Below are 18,319 nucleotides of genomic sequence, written 5' to 3'. Positions count from 1 at the left end.
GCTTAGTAGCTCACCGTAGGAGAAGGTGTCAGGGAGTGGGACCCCATGGCCGGCCAGCTCCTGGAAGGTCCAGAACTTGTTGACGCAGTTGAGGATGGCCTGGGGCCGGTTGACCAGCCGGCATCCCATCTTTTCCAGGTGGCGTAGCACTGTGATGTCGCTGTCCGACTGCACCCAGGGGGTGGGGACTCGCACCACCGCCACCTGAGGGTAGGACGTCACCACCTCCTGCTCGACCCGCAGACCTGGAGAGGGAATGAGAGAGAGTGAGAGGAGAGAGAGACAACATAGGTTTTTAGCGTGAAATATTCCGAATGTCACATTTCACATACCGTAAAGATTTAAATGAAATGCAGACTCAAATTGTCCCTTTTTATTAGCCGGGCAACGGCACACTTTTCATCAAATAAAAGACTGTTTCAAATAAACAAGGTTTAATTCAGTAATGACTTTAAAGATAAAAAAAATTGTCTGTTTTTAATCGCCAGTAAGAACTGCTAGCCATTAGCTGCTAACAGCTGAGAACGGCTAGCTAACTTGCAAGCACAAAAACCGTCAACAACTTCGGAAGTACGGAACCCTAGAAATCAGATGATCGCCCTTTTGTGGTCACTTTAACAATGTTTACATATCTTATATTACTCATCTCATATGTATATACTGTATTCTATACTATCTACTGTATCTTAGTCTATGCCGCTCTGACATTGCTCATCCGTAGATTTATATATTCTGAATTCCATTCCTTTACTTAGATTAGTGTGTATTTGGGATTTGTTGTGAAATTGTTAGGTATTACTTGTTAGATATTGCTGCATTGTCGGGAACTAATATCACAAGCATTTCGCTACACCCGCAACAACATCTGCTAAACACCTTGTATGTGACAAATACATTTTGATTTGAAGTAAGAATTGACAAAAAATGTACAGTCAAAGAGGTGAATAATTATGGTCAAGAAAAGTTTGATATTTTTTATTAGAGGCATACTAATACAAAAGAAACCTGACCGCGTGTAAATGATAACACAGTGCACGAAATGAAGAAATGTATTAAAATGCTGGAAGTGAAGGCTGGAATTAAACAATTAACTATGCAAATTAGTAAAAACTGTGCACATTAAAGAAATAGATGCCTAGCTCAAATAGAAGCCCGTCTCTAATAAGCGCCTATTGTGTTCAATGATTTAAGTAAATAAACGCCCTAGCTATTAATTTAATTTTTATGGTAGTTTCATATAGACATCATTGGATATTATTGATTAATCATATGAACAGTCTACACTTTCACTAATGTCAAGAGAACATATTTCATTGATAACATTTTGCAGAGCAACTCTGGTAGCTACAGTGGCTTGCATGTATCGCACAACAACCAGACAACCTAAAAATAGCGTCTGTTTAGAACGTTCGTGCCACCAGTCCCTCCCGTGTCATATTAGCATCCCGCAAACAACCCCAGAAATCTGTTCCCACAGCACCAACACGTAGGCCTAGACAAGTTGTGAGTGGATCCTGCTGTGTTTGATAATGAGGCAGGGCCAGTCATTATCGAGCTGCTCTGGATGTGTGAGCTCTGAGCTGGCCCTGTGTAGCAGAGGTGTGGGTCCAGGCAGGGTAGCCTAGTGGTGTTAGTGCTTCAGTTGGACTGGGTCCGGCCCGTGTCACTCACATCACACCCTGCTCACATCCACATGCTCCCTGTGGCACTGCCAACTTCTCTGACCTCAAGGCCAAGAGTCATCGCCCCCAGAGGAGCACAGATCCCCAGCAGTATACTTAATACAGCTTAAAGTTCAGTGCTTTCTCCCAATATAGGAAGGTATAAGCACATTAATTGTACCTTTATTTCAACAGGGAGTCCCATTGAGACAAATGCCCAGCATTTTACACATTAGAATACAAAAAACAGTTAATTAAAATACACAAAAATCTAAAACAAAATCATAGATACCATCTACATCTCTCAGCTATCAGATCTATAGTAAATACCTTAAAATGCCCGAGCGGCACCAGAACACCCAATTTCAACAAGCTATGCAGAACCAACCCTGCAAACATGTTTTATAACTCATGTAGCCAGTCTTAAACCTGGGAGATTGACTGAACCTAAATACACATAAGAGCTTTCTACAATCATACACGCAAGAGGTGCTACCAGCACCTATTCTCTGATAGATTTTGCACCAAATTTGTTTAAAGTATACAAGAGAGCGGCTATAAATAGCTATCTATAGATTGCATACATATGTGTATTTATATTTACATAGTTTGCGTGTTTGAACGTTGCTATGCTCAAGGTTACATTCTCACTGTGAGATTTTAACATGGCCGATTTATTAAGGCCGATTTCAAGTGTTCATAACAAATCGGTAATCTGCATTCTTGGATGCCGATTATTGCAGATTACATTGCATTCCACGAGGAAACTACGTGGCAGGCTGACCACCGGTTACGCGAGTGCAGCAAAGAGCCAAGGTAAGTTGCTAGCTAGCATTAAACTTATCTTATAAAAATGAATGACCAAAGGCTCGTATTTCTGTGTTTATTATATTAAAATTAAGTCTATGATTTGATAGAGCAGTCTGACTGAGCGGTGGTAGATGGCAGCAGGCTCGTAAGCGTTCATTCAAACTTTACTGTGTTTGCCAGCAGCTATTAGCCATGCTTGATTCACACGCGGTTTATGACTTCAAACCTATCAACTCCTGAGATTAGGCTGGCAATACTAAAGTGCCTATTAGAACATTCAATGGTCAAAGGTATAAGAAATACAAATGATATAGAGAGAAATAGTCGACATGTCACAATTCCTATAATATATATAACCTAAAACTTCTTAACTGGGAATATTGAACCACCATATTGAACCTTTCATATGTTCTCATGTTCTGAGCAAGGAACTTAAACATTACCTTTTTTACATGGCACATATTGCACTTTTACTTTCTTCTCCAACACTGTTTTTGCATTATCTAAACCAAATTAAGCATGTTTCATTATTTATTTGAGCCTAAATGTATTTATTTCTGTATTATTATAAAGATAAAATAAGTGTTCATTGTTCATTCAGTATTGTTGTAATTGTCAATATTATAAAAAAAATATATATATATATATATATATATATATAAAAAATTGGCCGATTAACCCGTACCAGCTTTTTTTGGTCCTCCAATAATCGGTCGACCTCTACAACTAACAGTTCAGTTAGCCCTACTACCAACCAATTTAATTCCGTAAAAACAACAATAAGGAGACATGCAGAGAAATATTAGCAACAGCACAACATGGTGGAATAGAAAGAAAAGCGAAAAAGTGAGCAGCATTCGATGAAGGGATGAAAAGGAGAGGTGCTGTGCAGCAAGGTTTGCAGTAGGTGCTTTGGCCCAGCACCTCAGTGGGAGAGACAGATGGGGTGATGGGACGTGAGGAGAAGCAGGGGCAGGAAAGGAGGGAAAAGGGGGGCTTGTCACTGACGCCTCACTATTTGCTCCACTGTGACCAGCTTTGCAGCCATCTTAAGATCTACGCTCACTAAAGAGACAGCGTCAACACTGGATTGACAGAGGTCAGTGTCGGAGGCACACAAACAAAGAATAGGTGACATGCTTCTCAAATACCGGCTCCTGATGCTTGAGAAGTCACAGAAAGAAGGAAGGAGATGGGACATTTTTGGTTCAAACGATGGTCAGAGATAAATGCAGCAGGACAATAGAAAAGGATGGAGATGTATGCATAAAGAACTGCAGGGGAGGTGGGGAGAAGTGTATGTATGTGGCAGGGGATGAGTCAGAAGTGGAAAGTGTTTGTTTAGGAATAACCCTGCCTGTCCCCCCCTCCTCTCACTCTCAGTATTCAATTGGGGAATTCACTCACTGCACCCCCCCCCCCCCCCCCATTCATACTGGTTTGATTGTGCAGCCGTTGAGCGAGCCATGCTACAATGAAGCATCAAAGGACACTGGCCAAGACAGTATTCGGCGTCCACATCACTTGTGTCGGTTTCCAAGGCAACTACACAGGTCACATGGAAAAACCCTGATGAATCTGTTCGCATCCAGTGCGCTCATAGTATTGTCAGACAGTCATTTTGAAAACATTTACAAAATGTTCTTATAACCCTCTATTCCCTTTGGCAGAAGGACCATTCGGGCATATAGTGTTTCCAATTTTTAGTGACAAAATGATGTTTACGGCCAACTAATCTACCAGTCATCTTTCCGTGTGCAGGGCCTTCCGTCCCCACGGGTGTTGAACTGTGTGTTATTTTAGTTGTGTCTGACAGGGCTGACTGGCTCCATAACTGCTGAGTGGGGGGCTCCCATCCCGCTCTGGCATTCTGTGCATTCCGCCGTGATGTCACAATACGGCTGGGCTGACATGCCAACACTCAACGAGCTTTGCCAGCCCTGGCCACAGCATTGGCATGGGCCAGGCGGGCACCACTTCCTCTGGGGAAAGGCTGGACACTGGTCTGTCTTGTCTAGCGACAATACAGCCACGTAGCCACGTAGCTGACACAAACACACACACATTAAACTGTGATACTTTTGATACTGCGATACTTACACATTTTCAGCTGTTGTCAGATGGTGTATGGACTTTTGCAATGTTTATGTGAGAAATTACCATGCATTGGTGCATTTCAAATGTGTAGGGACTGGGCCTATTAAGCAATTGTATACAATCATTTAGAGAATAACCTATTGAGTTATTCCTTGCAAGAGTCTGTCTCTTGTTAGAACTACTATGTGATTCACTCATCTCCAATAATAATCAACATGTCAGTTGATGTTCTTTATCACAATATGTGCTATAGGAGGTTATTTATTGTACTTCAGGTCTATTTAGCTGAAAACGCCCTCAATCACACACTGTGATTAGGCTGCTACTGAATGTGCTGCTGCTAGCCCTGTCAGCAAGGATCAAGCTGGACCAAAGGAAGTGTGCAGGACTGTTTTGCTCGCAAGGGGAGGGGTATGGATGTGGGTACGCAGAACCATGAGCCTCTTTTTTGTGGCCCCTATCCCCATCAAAATTGCCCATACCTTAATGTAACCCAACCAATACCATACCAATGCATCAGCTGATGGCGTACGGTGTATGTAATTTAATTTCATGGGCCAGGTTTCAATCCTAACTGGTTGGTATTGACAACAACGCCTCATGTGTTCTTAGGCAGGATTTGAAGTGACATTAAGAAGTGTTTTGTGACACACAGGGACGGCTTCGCCTATGCACTGTCTGATTGATTGGAGAGGACAGCATCCATGAGGTAGTGAGTGTTTCCTTTGGTATAATAACCATTAATGCCCTGCAGCCTCATATCTATCTAGAACTATGTAAACTACTTTGCCAAATACAGAGTCCTAATATGCAAATGCACCTTTTCCCATCACTTGAGAGCAAGCAAATTAGTTGTCGTGACACAGCTCGCTACAGTGGGAGAGGAATTATCAGTCTTTTGACCGCCAGGGCGTTATTACATCACGAGATAAAAAAAAAGAAACTCATAAAAACTGATAATCTCTCCCTGACCTGCCATGTCAACTAGCATACGACCTTAGTATACCCTTCAACACTTTATTAAATCGGCTAAAAGTGTTGTAAACAAAAAGATAACATGAAAGTAGCTTATTTCTTTCTATATCTGTTTATAAAGGAAGGATTAAACACATATCAACCTATAATCTAAGCATTTCACTTCCAAATACAGACAATGGGGATCATTATCCAAGCTAAATACAGCCGAATGCTGACATTATATTGGGAGACAAGTGAATTATCCATTCAACTTCAGCCATAGGCTAATAAAAAGAGGTGAAATACTACACTGACTTCTCTGTTCCCTTCTAAAAACCAGCTGAACCTATTCTTCAGGCGACTTGATGTTTCCTCACACATTGCTCTTTTCCATTTCCAAGGCACGTTTGTCCTTCATTGAATACAAGATTTTACAGCTGACAATGTCTTGGGAAATAGGCTATTCCCATTTATCAAATTATTTTAGTTTAAGCTAAAACAATTGAGCAAAAACGGCCTTGTCAAAAGCAGAAGTGTTCATATGCCCACATGGGAAAGCTGTTATAGTTCAGCATAGTTCGTCAATTGGGAGTCTTTCCTCAGTGTTCGATGCCAAGATTAGGATTAAAGAAAGATAGGGAATTCCATCCTTGGTCTATTAATGATGCATCTTGTCTCACATCATATGACTGCTGGTGGGAAATCACAATGTGTTAAATTGGCCATCGCTCATGAGATCCTGTCCTATTGCCTTTTCTATAATATTATGGACATGTTATATTTGTCTAGCATTGACAAGTGTGTTTGTGTGGCCTCCACAAGGAAGGCCAAATAATCATTAATCAATTCATAACCTGTCTTCCTCGTGCACAACTCTTTATTTCTGAATCATGGGATGTGAGATTCCTTTGGCTGACCATTGGGTTTGGCAGTGGACATAATAATAATAATTTGGTGGGTGCTTCTATATGTACCATTTCCAAATATTTGTCCTATTTGTAAATGTGTTTTTTTGCATATCCCAACTCCCCCTGAGACAGCCTAGGACAGTGGGGTCAAGGCCAGAGTCTGCCGTTATCAACGTCAGTGTCAGAGGAAGGCCCAAAACATTGTCAAAGTTTCCAGCCACCCAAGCCACAGACTGTTCTCTCTGCTACTTAATTTAGTTTTATAATAATCTCATAATGATCCACCTGAACTGTGGGTTTCACAGGGTTGATGGGATTGGTTGAATGGCTTAGTGCGAAAAATGGTTTAGTGTGACCTAAAGCTGCCATTATGGCCAAACTCTCCAATGGCCGTTAATCTGTGATGTCAACACTAACGACTAAAGCCATATATGTAGATCTGGGGCCAGCTGGGATTAGAGGGCAGGCCCTACAGGACACAACCCTGCTCCAGTTGTAACTCTGGCTAACCTAGACAGCTGTCTATTTACCTACCTATCTAGGCCAATAGTTCTACCCTCCCTTCCTCCTGGGTTTCTCACAGATTATCCAGCATTGAAGACTATCTAACAAATAGGCCATTGTTAAAGTGGGTGTCTGACTCCTTGCGAAGAGCATGGGCCAATGACAAACTGAGTAGTTTTGACTTTAACACCATTTTTGTAAGATAAGTGATGTAGGTTGTGTACATCGTTAGCCTATCTCGTTTAAACTGTTGTAGAGTAGCACAATCGACACGTAGCCTACGTGGAGGATTAGGAGAGAGTACACTGGTTAACAGATTGGACGTGCTCCATTACAGGTGAAGAAAAGGCTTCTGGATTTGGATGCCGTTCCCAATCTCACTGCCACATTTCAAAGAGACAGCTCCCCCTCCCCACCTCCAGGTCTGAGTCAGCTTGCCCCCTCCCCCTCTCCAGTCAATGCCAACATGTAAGATGTGCTATAAAACAGCCTGCCACTTCATTGAGCTAAATGCCCCCCTCCCAAGCTCATGTCTCACTACAAAATTCCAAGGGTCTCTTGTTCTTCCAATATGAACCTTCATAGCTATAAATCAAACAAAGCTCATTGAATCAACCAACCCAGGATATGACAATTAAAGCCCGTTTTTTGGACAAGGATTCTAATATTCTTGTCCAAAAAGACTCCAACCAACCTACCTTTCCACATTGTTCACCTAAAACACATTTATTTGATTATTTATTTAACTAGGCAAGTCAATTGTGTGCCGCCCTATAGGACTCCCGATCATGGCCGGTTGTGATACAGCCCGGGATCAAACCAGGGTCTGTAGTGACACCTCTAGCACTTAGATGCAGTGCCTTAGACCGCTGCACCATTCGGGAGCCCCAAAATTCAAAGAATAAAAGCATAAATTAGTTTGTGTATGCTAAACTGCTTATATTAATGATGCCCAATAGTTTGTTTTATTATCAGTTAATGTGATAAACTTGTAACTATTGTTTTACTTGTTCCACCAGCGCTCCAGTCTGTGTTATGATGCCTCTGTTGTCCCTGCATGCAAATGCTTCGTAACAAACCCAATTTCTACTATTTATTAGCAATTGTTGGCTCGTGCATGACAAAAGAGAAGGCAGCTAAGAATTAAACAATCAAGCTAGCTAAACCCACTACAAACGCCACTTAGCTAATTACAAATCATTGAAAAGTGCACTACGTCCTCTGCTAAAGTTACAGCTTAAATGCTTCCGTTTAATTCGGGAGAGTTAGCATAGCTTTGCTGGCCCATGAAGAATAGCCTGCATAGCCCTAGCCTACATTGCTAGCTAGCCACTCTCTTTGTATTGCGATGCGCTGCTCACAACAACTATCTAGCATAACGTTAGCTGGCCAATTATTCTACGGCCTACTGTACATAGATAGCTATGTAGCTAGCAAAGTACTGTACATCTCACCTCCGGATTTGGTATCGTGGAGTTAGGCTTTGTATATAGCCAATATTATCGCAGTGTTTACTCCTACGCATATTTCCTATTTGATAAAGTAGCTATTCCATGTAGCTATTGTTTTGCCTTGGCATCATTCATGCAGTATCCCTGTGTGAGTGAAAACTCAAGGCTGTCTGGAAACTAGGTTAGGCGGTCACCGTCACACTGTTAGCTAGCTAACCAGCAGCTCGCGCTGGGAAACTGTGTGTGTGCTGCTTGCTGAACAATACCGTCTACTGCAAAACTTGGATAGTGGATACACTAACGTAACACTGAAACACATCCAATAATAGACAACAAAAATACACGATTCAACCCCAATTCAAAACAGTAAATCGTACATATAACTATATAATGACTATTGTTTTACGGTAGTGCATGTACAACTTCAAATCTAGTGATACTTGCCTAATTGTCCCTCGCTGATGGTGAGCACGATTTGGTCCATGAGAAGAGAGCGGAATTCAACATCCTCCTCGGAGCATCGCTGTTTCAGAGCCCGAAGGATCTGAACTTGCGGATACTCCTGATGGATACGCCGGTCGGTCACAAACCAAACTCGAGAACACATGTTTATATCGAACTGTGTCGTGCCGATTAAAAAAATTGGAGTTAATACACAGCTGTGGCCGAGGGGGCGGCGGGCGAGCGAGCAGGATCCTGGTCAGAGCGAAGGGAATAATAAAGATGCTCACACAATAGAGTGCAGCTACACGAACAAGCAATGTGGAGGGGGAAAAGCAAATACCACGATTGAGTCTGTTCGTTTAAATGGAGTCGACTAATTACTCGATTTCTACTTGCGTCCCTTCATTTGCAGGCCGCTATTCCTGGTCCCATCCGATCCAACATCCCGCTGAATCATAAGCACCACAAGACAAAAGCGGTGTAACTCCACTACACTGTTTATAAGGGCGTTCTCATCTATATCAGCATGTATTATCTTCTACAAACAATACTTGTAGCAGTATTAGCTATTGCTCCTTGCACTTGCAGCCCTTTAGGGCAAACAAAGCTTGTGCAGTATTGCTTCGAATCCTCCGCTCATCGAATTCAACAGCTAGGCCTGCTATCCAGTGAACGCGGCAGCCGCTTGGCTGAATAACACAATTGTGGTAGCTGTATGATTATCGAAAAAAAGAAGGTTGCTGCTTGTATACCCACGCTTGTTTGGTCTGATTGATTAGCTGTTGGCAGAATGGACCTGTACGGCTATCCACGAGGATCGGGTGCTGAAAAGGTGCACGTTTGTTTCCAGTTCTGCGTATTTCTTCAAGCACGCGCTTCGTTTACAACAAAATTGTCCGCGTTCCCCGAAAATAGATGGAGAATGATAATCGAGTTTATGTCATCATACCGACCAATCGCAGCTTGTCAACCAACGGGTGCATTGATAGGTACATTCGTTTTAGCTCGCTCATGACACTGAATGGGCCGAGTTCGTGTATTTTAGACAATTGGATTGGTTCTAAAATAAACCCCGGGGCGCCGGACGAGAACGAATGTACCCGGGGTTATTGTCCAATCAGGAGGCTGATGCTGCGGAGGCTCGCAAGGCATGTGTGCGGATGAGAATGCTTGACTTAACATAGGGGTGTGACCAACGAGGGCGCGCGGATGCTGTGATACACTGCATGTCAAAAGGGGGGAGTACCACGAGTTCGCGCATCACCCAAACCGGTTCATACCGGGTGCTGCGTGGAGGTTTGGTAAAACTAACGACTCCGTCTTCATTTTGTGATGCTGAAATAAATGCCAGAAATTATAACATAGCTTATTAAACAATCGTTTGGCCAAAATGGGTTTCTTAGCTGTAGCCTAATCGAAACATTGATCGACAGCCTACATTATAACGGTCCGCAGCCTATTTAGCTCCGCAAAAGCAATGTAACATCCGAAGAAGGGCGTGTATACCGTTGTGAAGCAGGCAGGAATAACTAGGAACTTCCTGCTCACGGATTTTTGGAATTAGCCATATAAATAATAATAATTTATTCAATTTATATAGTGCTTTTCAAATCATCTCAAAGCACACAAAAATACATGTAATTTAGAAAAACAACACCACAACATCATGAGATGGACAGTCATTAGAAAGTTCATGGCTTGAGTAGTCAAGCGAGAAGAGAAAGTCTGGGAGGCAGGTCTCATCGAGGTGTCTCGCTCTCTGGCTTTTCTGTTGTAGAGCTCATTCAGATGATAAATTAATAAATAGGGCAAAATTATGGAAAATGTGCACAATTATCTATATATTTTATAGTAATTATCATACAAACAATAATTCAATGTATTTCTATAATAAATCTTATGTGATTTCTTTTATTTATTAAAAAATGTTTTGTGTATGTACTCCTATAATTTATTGGACTGTACATAATTGCCTGTATGTTGTGTCGAAGTAAAAGGTGGGTCCAGTCTACTCAGGAGCACATATACTTTCCAAATGGAAAGACAGCGGCCAATCAGCTTAAATGCAGTATGTTTTTCATATTGGACATATATATATTCAACAGCAGGCCTAGCAGCAGGCCTAGCTGCAAATATATATATAATATAATTATATATATATATGGCTGTATGTTGTGTCGCAGGAAAAAAGGGAGGTCCATTATCCTCAGGGGCACTTCTACTTAAATGCAGTATATTTTACATTTTTTTGTGGCTGTTATTTGTATTATTGTAATACTGTTGTTATCATAATAACTATCTAGTAGTCAAACAATATTGTCAATGCTATAATATTAATTGTGCCACTAAGGTTATTAACTAAAAAAAATCTAAATCTGCTAACATTTTCAAATAAAATGTAAAAAAATGTTGACCATTTGTTTTATTTTACACCATCTTCATTGCAGGACTTTTATTTTGAAAGGAAATCGCAGAGGTCACGGTCTTATTCTTGCTTGGTCTTGCTTTTTCTTGCTGGCCTCTCAGAGGTGGTGTGTATAATATGGTCAAAGATGGTGGAGATATGAAGTTCACTCAAGGCTGTTGACCATTAGAAAAAAATGGTCAGTTCCGATCTACTTAACCCGTAGACACCAATGCAAAGCAGCTGGGTCTGGTCTATTTAGTTCATCGACTTTCATTGAACCAGAAAAAAAACTGAAAAAACTTTTGAGTAGGGTGTCTCGCTTCCTCTTCCATTTCTGGTTTAAAGAAACAAGATCTCATGTAGTTTTTCTGGTTTTTGTAGGCCACCACACTTCAGATTATGTGCAATTGCTTACAAAAAAAGCATTAGCTCTAAAAGCACTACCCTAGTTTCATTAAAAATCTGCAGTTTCCAGCTAAAATAGTAATTCACAACATAAAAAATGTCTACACTGTATTTCGGATCAATTTTATGTTATTTTAATGGATGCTTTTCTTTAAAAAACAAGGACATTTCTAAGTGACCCCAAACTTTTGAACGGTAGTGTACTGTACATCTGACTAAATGTTTACGTTTTGTGATTTATAGCAGACAATCATGGCCAGCTTCTTGAACACCAGGTTTTATATTTTACTATCTTCATTATTTTGACATGGGTGATAAGCTAATGGCTAAATAGTTATTGGAAAAGTGTCTGTTGAAACTTCTTACCAAGAAATAATAATTCCTAGTCTAGAGCGTCCTCTAGTGACATAATACTGGGTACAACATTGGCCTTGTCTGAATTTCATTCTGTGCCCACTAGGGTTGGGGTCAATCTGTATTTGAATGGCTGTTGGCCATTAGTGGCCATGAAACAGTATCCTTAAACTTGTCTACTATGAAACAGGAAAAGTGCACTATATTTAAAGACATTGTGAGTTAAATGAAGAATGGCTAGGTCCTACATCCGAACCTGGCAGCGAAATTCAATTATTTTGGCTAAAGACAATGTAGAATCATAGAAAACTCTGCATTAATTCTCTCGAGTCTAAGATGTTGGGGGTGGGGAGGGGGGATGGGATGGGAAAAAATACAGTAAAAAATGAATCACAAGAAACAAGGTTTTGAATTGTCTGTCCTATATCTAGGACATATAAGAAAGCTCAGTATTATTTTAGTATTTATTTTACACATATTTAACCCCTTTTTTGGGTAGGCACAAAACTGCCTCCATACTTCAATTAATTTTTTTAAACTGTTACCGGTTTCCATGACACTTGTGAAAAACGGAGAACACCATCCTGTTTGTGAGAATCTCCCCTTTCCACATTAGTTCGTAGGTCAAACCGTTCGGACGATACAGATGTTACTATAGATGTTTTCGTGAGAAGACCCATTTTCGCAATGTCTGATGGTCTGACAAACACCCACGCTCTGCCACCTTTCACCACAGATGCGGAAGTGTGACTCTGGCAAATAAAAGTGGATTGAAACCCATTCAATGAAAAAAAAAAAGATATCTCTAGCTAAAATTGACCAATTTGGATGGGGATTTTCTGTTTGGTAACTTAGATTTACACACCAGTGCATCAATCGACTTTAACTTGCTTTTATCTGGATAAACATATGGGGTGTTTTTTCATAGTATTCCCTCATTTGAAGTAATATTAATTAATGCACAGGTAATAAGCCATTTGTATTTGATCCCTGGTCTAACAAAGCCAGGGTGTGTTTAAGTTCAAGAACTTCAGTTGACTTTGAATGCATTTTTCCTCTCAAAGCTTTCTTTTTTTCCTGAGACACAAACTGGGTGCTTATGGTGTATAGCAATGGGTATACACTGAGTGTACAAACATTAGGAACACCTTAGACAGATTCACAGTCGGGGAAACATGGGAACAATTTAATGTTATTGTTCCTGAGAATGCTAACAGTAAAGACATATGACTTATTAAGCGAGGAAAGGTAAGTAAATATTCCTTCATAAATAACTACAGCTAAGGTAGGTGGAAAATCATGTTAGTTTTGTATTATGAGTAAACTATCCCTTTAAAGATGGTATAGTGTGTTTCTGAAACAAGAACACTTACCCTCAGATGGACAAAGAGGTTTGAAGTTGTTTTTGCTAAACATCCAACTTGCTGTTTGCATTTTCTTAAATGTCTTGAATTTATATTTTATATATTTATATTGTATATTATATTGTATTTTCAGGTATCATACATTTATTGCAGCCTTCAACCTTTTCATTGGCATATTGAGAGTAATCCAATAACTGAACATCACAATTTATTTACATTTATATGTACAAAATATCATTGGTTATTTGGTTTGACTTGATAATGTACACCTGGGGCAATGGAAATTCAGGAGAAAGGACATTTAAAGAATGTTTGGATAGAAATGTTTTGTGTAGATACAATATGACTGTCAGATAGATTGGAATAGTATATTCCAAACTTCAATATGAAGTTCCAGATACAACCCTGACATTAGTTGAACGCAGAAAAAGTAGTAGCAGAAGATGTCCTGATATACAGTTGAAGTCAGAAGTTTACATACACCTTAGCCAAATCAATTTAAACTCAGTTTGTCACAATTCCTGATATTTAATCCAAGTAAAACTTCCCTGTCCTAGGTCAGCTAGGATCACCACTTCATTTTAAGAATGTGAAATGTCATAAAATTAGTAGAGAGAATGATTCATTTCAGTTGTATTTCTTTCATCACATTCCCAGTGGGTCAGAAGTTTACATACACTCAATTAGTATTTGCTAGCATTGCCTTTAAATGGTTTAACTTGGGTCAAACGTTTTGGGTAGCCTTCCACAAGCTTCCCACAATAAATTGGGTGAATTATTGCCCATACCTCCTGACAGAGTTGGTGTAACGGAATCAGGTTTTTAGGCCTCCTTGCAAGCTTTTTCAGTTCTGCCCTCAAATTTTCTATAGGATTTAGGTAAGGGCTTTGTGATTGCCACTCCAATACCTTGAATTTGTTGTCCTTAAGCCATTTTGCCACAACTTTGGAAGTATGCTTGAGGTCCATTTGGAAGACCCATTTGTGACCAAGCTTTAACTTCCTGACTGAGGTCTTGAGATGTTGTTTCAATATATCCACGTAATTTTCCTCCCTCATGATGCAAACTATTTTGTGTGAAGTGCACCAGCACCAATCCCTCCTGCAGCAAAGCACCCCCACAACATGATGCTGCCAACCCCCATGCTTCACGGTTGGGATGGTGTTCTTCGGCTTGCAAGCTTCCCCCTTTTTCCTCCAAACATAACGATGGTCATTAAGGCCAAACAGTTCCATTTTTGTTTCATCAGACTAGAGGACATTTCTCCAAAAAGCACAATCTTTGTCCCCATATGCAGTTGCAAACTGTAGTCTGGATTTTTTATAGTGGTTTTGGAGCAGTGGCTTCTTCTTCCTTGCTGAGCAGCCTTTCAGGTTATGTCGATAAATAGGACTTGTTTTACTGTGGCTATAGATACTTTTGTACCTGTTTCCTCCAGCATCTTCACAAGTTCCTTTTCTGTTGTTCTGGGATTGATTGGCACTTTTCGCACCAAAGTATGTTCATCTCTAGGAGACAGAACGCGTCTCCTTCCTGAGCGGTATTGCGGCTGAGTGGTCCCATGGTGTTTATACTTGCATACTACTGTTTGTACAGATGAATATGGTACATTCAGGCGTTTGGAAATTGCTCCCAAGGATGAACCAGACTTGTGGAGGTCTACACATTTTTTCTGAGGTCTTGGCTGATTTCTTTTGATTTTCACATGATCAAGAAATGAGGCACTGAGTTTGAAGGTTGGCCTTGAAATACATTCACAGGTACACCTCCAATTGACTCAAATGATGTCAATGAGCCTATCAGAAGCATCTAAAGCCATTACATCCTTTTCTGGAATTTTCCAAGCTGTTTAAAGGCACAGTCAACTTAGTGTATGTTAACTTCTGACCCACTGGAATTGTAATACAGTGAATTTGAAGTGAAATAATCTGTCTGTAAAAAATTGTTGGTAAAATGGATTGTGTCATGCACAAAGTAGATGTCCTAACCGACTTGCCAAAACTATAGTATACTAACAAGAAATTTGTGGAGTGGTTAAAAAACTAGTTTTAATGACTCCAACCTAAGTGTATGGAAACTTCCGACTTCAATTGTGTATACAAAATAATAATAATAATAATATATGCCATTTAGCAGACGCTTTTATCCAAAGCGACTTACAGTCATGTGTGCATACATTCTACGTATGGGTGGTCCCGGGGATCGAACCCACCACCCTGACGTTACAAGCGCCATGCTCTACCAACTGAGCTACAGGACCAGGACACCCCTTCAAATGAGTGGATTAGACTATTATTGCCACACCCACTGCTGACAGTTGTATAAAATCAAGCACACCACCATGCAATCTCCATAGCCAAACATTGGCAGTAGAATGGCCTTACTGAAGAGCTCAGTGACTTGCAACTTCATAAGGATGCCACCTTTCTAACAAGTCAGTTCGTCAAATTTCTGCCCTGCTGGAGCTGCCCCAATCAACTATAAGTGCTGTTAATGTGAAGTGGAAACATCTAGGAGCAACACCGGCTCAGCCACGAAGTAGTAGGGCTCACAGAACGGGACCGCCGAGTGCTGAAGTGTGAATGCAGTAAATATAATCTATCCTCGGTTGCAACACTCACTACCGAGTTCCAAACTGCATCTGGAAGCAACGTCAGCACAAGAGCTGTTCTTTGGGAGCTTCATGAAATGGGTTTCCATGGCCGAGCAGCCGTACACAAGCCTAAGATCACCGTGCACAATGCAAAGCGCCGGCTGGAGTGGTGTAAAGCTTGCCGCCATTTGAAGTTAGAGCAGTAGAAATACATTCTCTGTACTGATGAATCACGCTTCACCATCTGGCAGTCTAATGGACAAATCTGGGTTTGGCGGATGCCAGGAGAACGCTATCTGTCCGAATGCATAGTGCCAGCTGTAAAGTTTGGTGGAGGAGGAATAATGGTCTGTGGCTGTTTTTCATGGTTCGGGCAAGACCCCCTTAGTTCCAGTGAAGAGCAATCTTTACGCTACAGCATATAATTACATTCTAGAAGATTCTGTGCTTCTAACTTTGTGGCAACAGTTTGGAGAAGGCCCTTTCCTGTTTCTGTCATGTTTGTCATTTATTATCATGTCTTGTCCCTGTGCTCCCCATTCTATTCGTTTCCCTCTGCTGGTCTTATTTGGTTCTTTCCCTCCTTCTATCCCTCTCTCTCCCCCTCCCTCTCTCACTCTCTCGCTCTCTCTTCTCTCTATCGTTCCGTTCCTGCTCCCAGCTGTTCCTATTCCCCTAATCATCATTTAGTCTTCCCACACCTGTTCCCGATCCTTTCCCCTGATTAGAGTCCCTATTTATTCCTTTGTGTTCCGTTCCTGTCCCGTCGGTTCCTTGTTTAGTATTCACCATGCTGTGATTGCGTTTCGCCCTGTCCTGTCGTGTTTTTTGCTGTGATTGTGTATCGCCCTGTCCTGTCGTGTTTTTTGCCTTCATCAGATGCTGCGTGTGAGCAGGTGTCTCTGTCAACTACGGCCTGCGCCTACCCGAAGCGACCTGCAGTCTGTGGCCGCTTCTCCAGTTATTCCCTCTACAGACTAGAGGATTTCTGTTATTCCCTGTTTGGACTTAAATAAACTCTGTTTCTGTTAAGTCGCTTTGGGTCCTCTTTCACCTGCATGACAGAAGGAACCGACCAAGGAATGGACCCAGCGACTTCAGACGCTCGTTACACTGCCGTCGAGATCCAAGGAGCCATGCTCGGCAGACACGAGCAGGAATTGTCTGCTGCTCGCCATGCCGTGGAGAACCTGGCCGCTCAGGTTTCCGACCTCTCTGGACAGTTCCAGAGTCTACGTCTCGTGCCACCGGTTACTTCCTGGCCTGCCGAGCCTCCAGAACCTAGGGTTAATAACCCACCTTGCTACTCCGGGCAGCCCACTGAGTGCCGCTCCTTTCTCACGCAGTGTGAGATTGTGTTCTCTCTCCAACCCAACACATACTCTAGAGAGAGAGCTCGGGTTGCTTACGTCATTTCACTCCTTACTGGCCGGGCTCGAGAATGGGGCACAGCTATCTGGGAGGCAAGGGCTGATTGCTCTAACAAGTTCCAGAACTTTAAAGAGGAGATGATTCGGGTTTTTGACCGTTCAGTTTTTGGTAGGGAGGCTTCTAGGGCCCTGGCTTCCTTATGCCAAGGTGAACGGTCCATAACGGATTATTCTATTGAGTTTCGCACTCTTGCTGCCTCTAGTGAGTGGAACGAGCCGGCGCTGCTCGCTCGTTTTCTGGAGGGACTCCACGCAGTGGTTAAGGATGAGATTCTCTCCCGGGAGGTTCCTTCAGATGTGGACTCTTTGATTGCTCTCGCCATCCGCATAGAACGACGGGTAGATCTTCGTCACCGGGCTCGTGGAAGAGAGCTCGCATCAACGGTGTTTCCCTGCTCCGCATCGCAACCATCTCCCTCCTCTGGCTCAGAGTCTGAGCCCATGCAGCTGGGAGGGATTCGCATCTCGACTAAGGAGAGGGAACGGAGGATCACCAACCGCCTGTGCCTCTATTGCGGAGTTGCTGGACATTTTGTTAATTCATGTCCAGTAAAAGCCAGAGCTCATCTGTAAGCGGAGGGCTACAGGTGAGCGCAACTACTCAAGTCTCTCCATCAAAATCCTGTACTACTTTGTCGGTCCATCTACGCTGGACCGGTTCGGGTGCTACATGTAGTGCCTTGATAGACTCTGGGGCTGAGGGTTGTTTCATGGACGAAGCATGGGTTCGGAAACATGACATTCCTTTCAGAGAGTTAGATAAGCCTACGCCCATGTTCGCCTTAGATGGTAGTCATCTTCCCAGTATCAGATTTGAGACACTACCTTTAACCCTCACAGTATCTGGTAACCACAGTGAGACTATTTCTTTTTTGATTTTTCGTTCACCGTTTACACCTGTTGTTTTGGGTCATCCCTGGCTAGTATGTCATAA

General features: G+C 41.9%; 1 protein-coding gene across 1 annotated transcript in view; it reads right to left on the bottom strand.

Annotated features, from left to right (window-relative positions):
- The window catches only part of LOC124017459 (beta-citrylglutamate synthase B-like), a 36,867-nt gene extending 26,679 nt beyond the window's left edge, over window positions 1-10,188 (bottom strand). The window contains exons 1-2 of the mRNA XM_046332660.1: window positions 8,833-10,188; window positions 15-245 (exon numbers count right to left, since the gene is read on the bottom strand). Coding sequence (XP_046188616.1) covers window positions 15-245; window positions 8,833-8,995 — 394 coding nt within the window. The 5' untranslated portion in view covers window positions 8,996-10,188. The remainder of the gene's footprint in view (window positions 1-14; window positions 246-8,832) is intronic.
- Between the last annotated feature and the right edge of the window lie 8,131 nt (window positions 10,189-18,319).

This window comes from Oncorhynchus gorbuscha, unplaced genomic scaffold, assembly GCF_021184085.1.
Source record: "Oncorhynchus gorbuscha isolate QuinsamMale2020 ecotype Even-year unplaced genomic scaffold, OgorEven_v1.0 Un_scaffold_21:::fragment_4:::debris, whole genome shotgun sequence".
Classification (NCBI taxonomy): Eukaryota; Metazoa; Chordata; class Actinopteri; order Salmoniformes; family Salmonidae; genus Oncorhynchus; species Oncorhynchus gorbuscha.
Note: the sequence above shows the minus strand (reverse complement) of the source record. Positions and strands in the feature narration are given on the sequence as shown.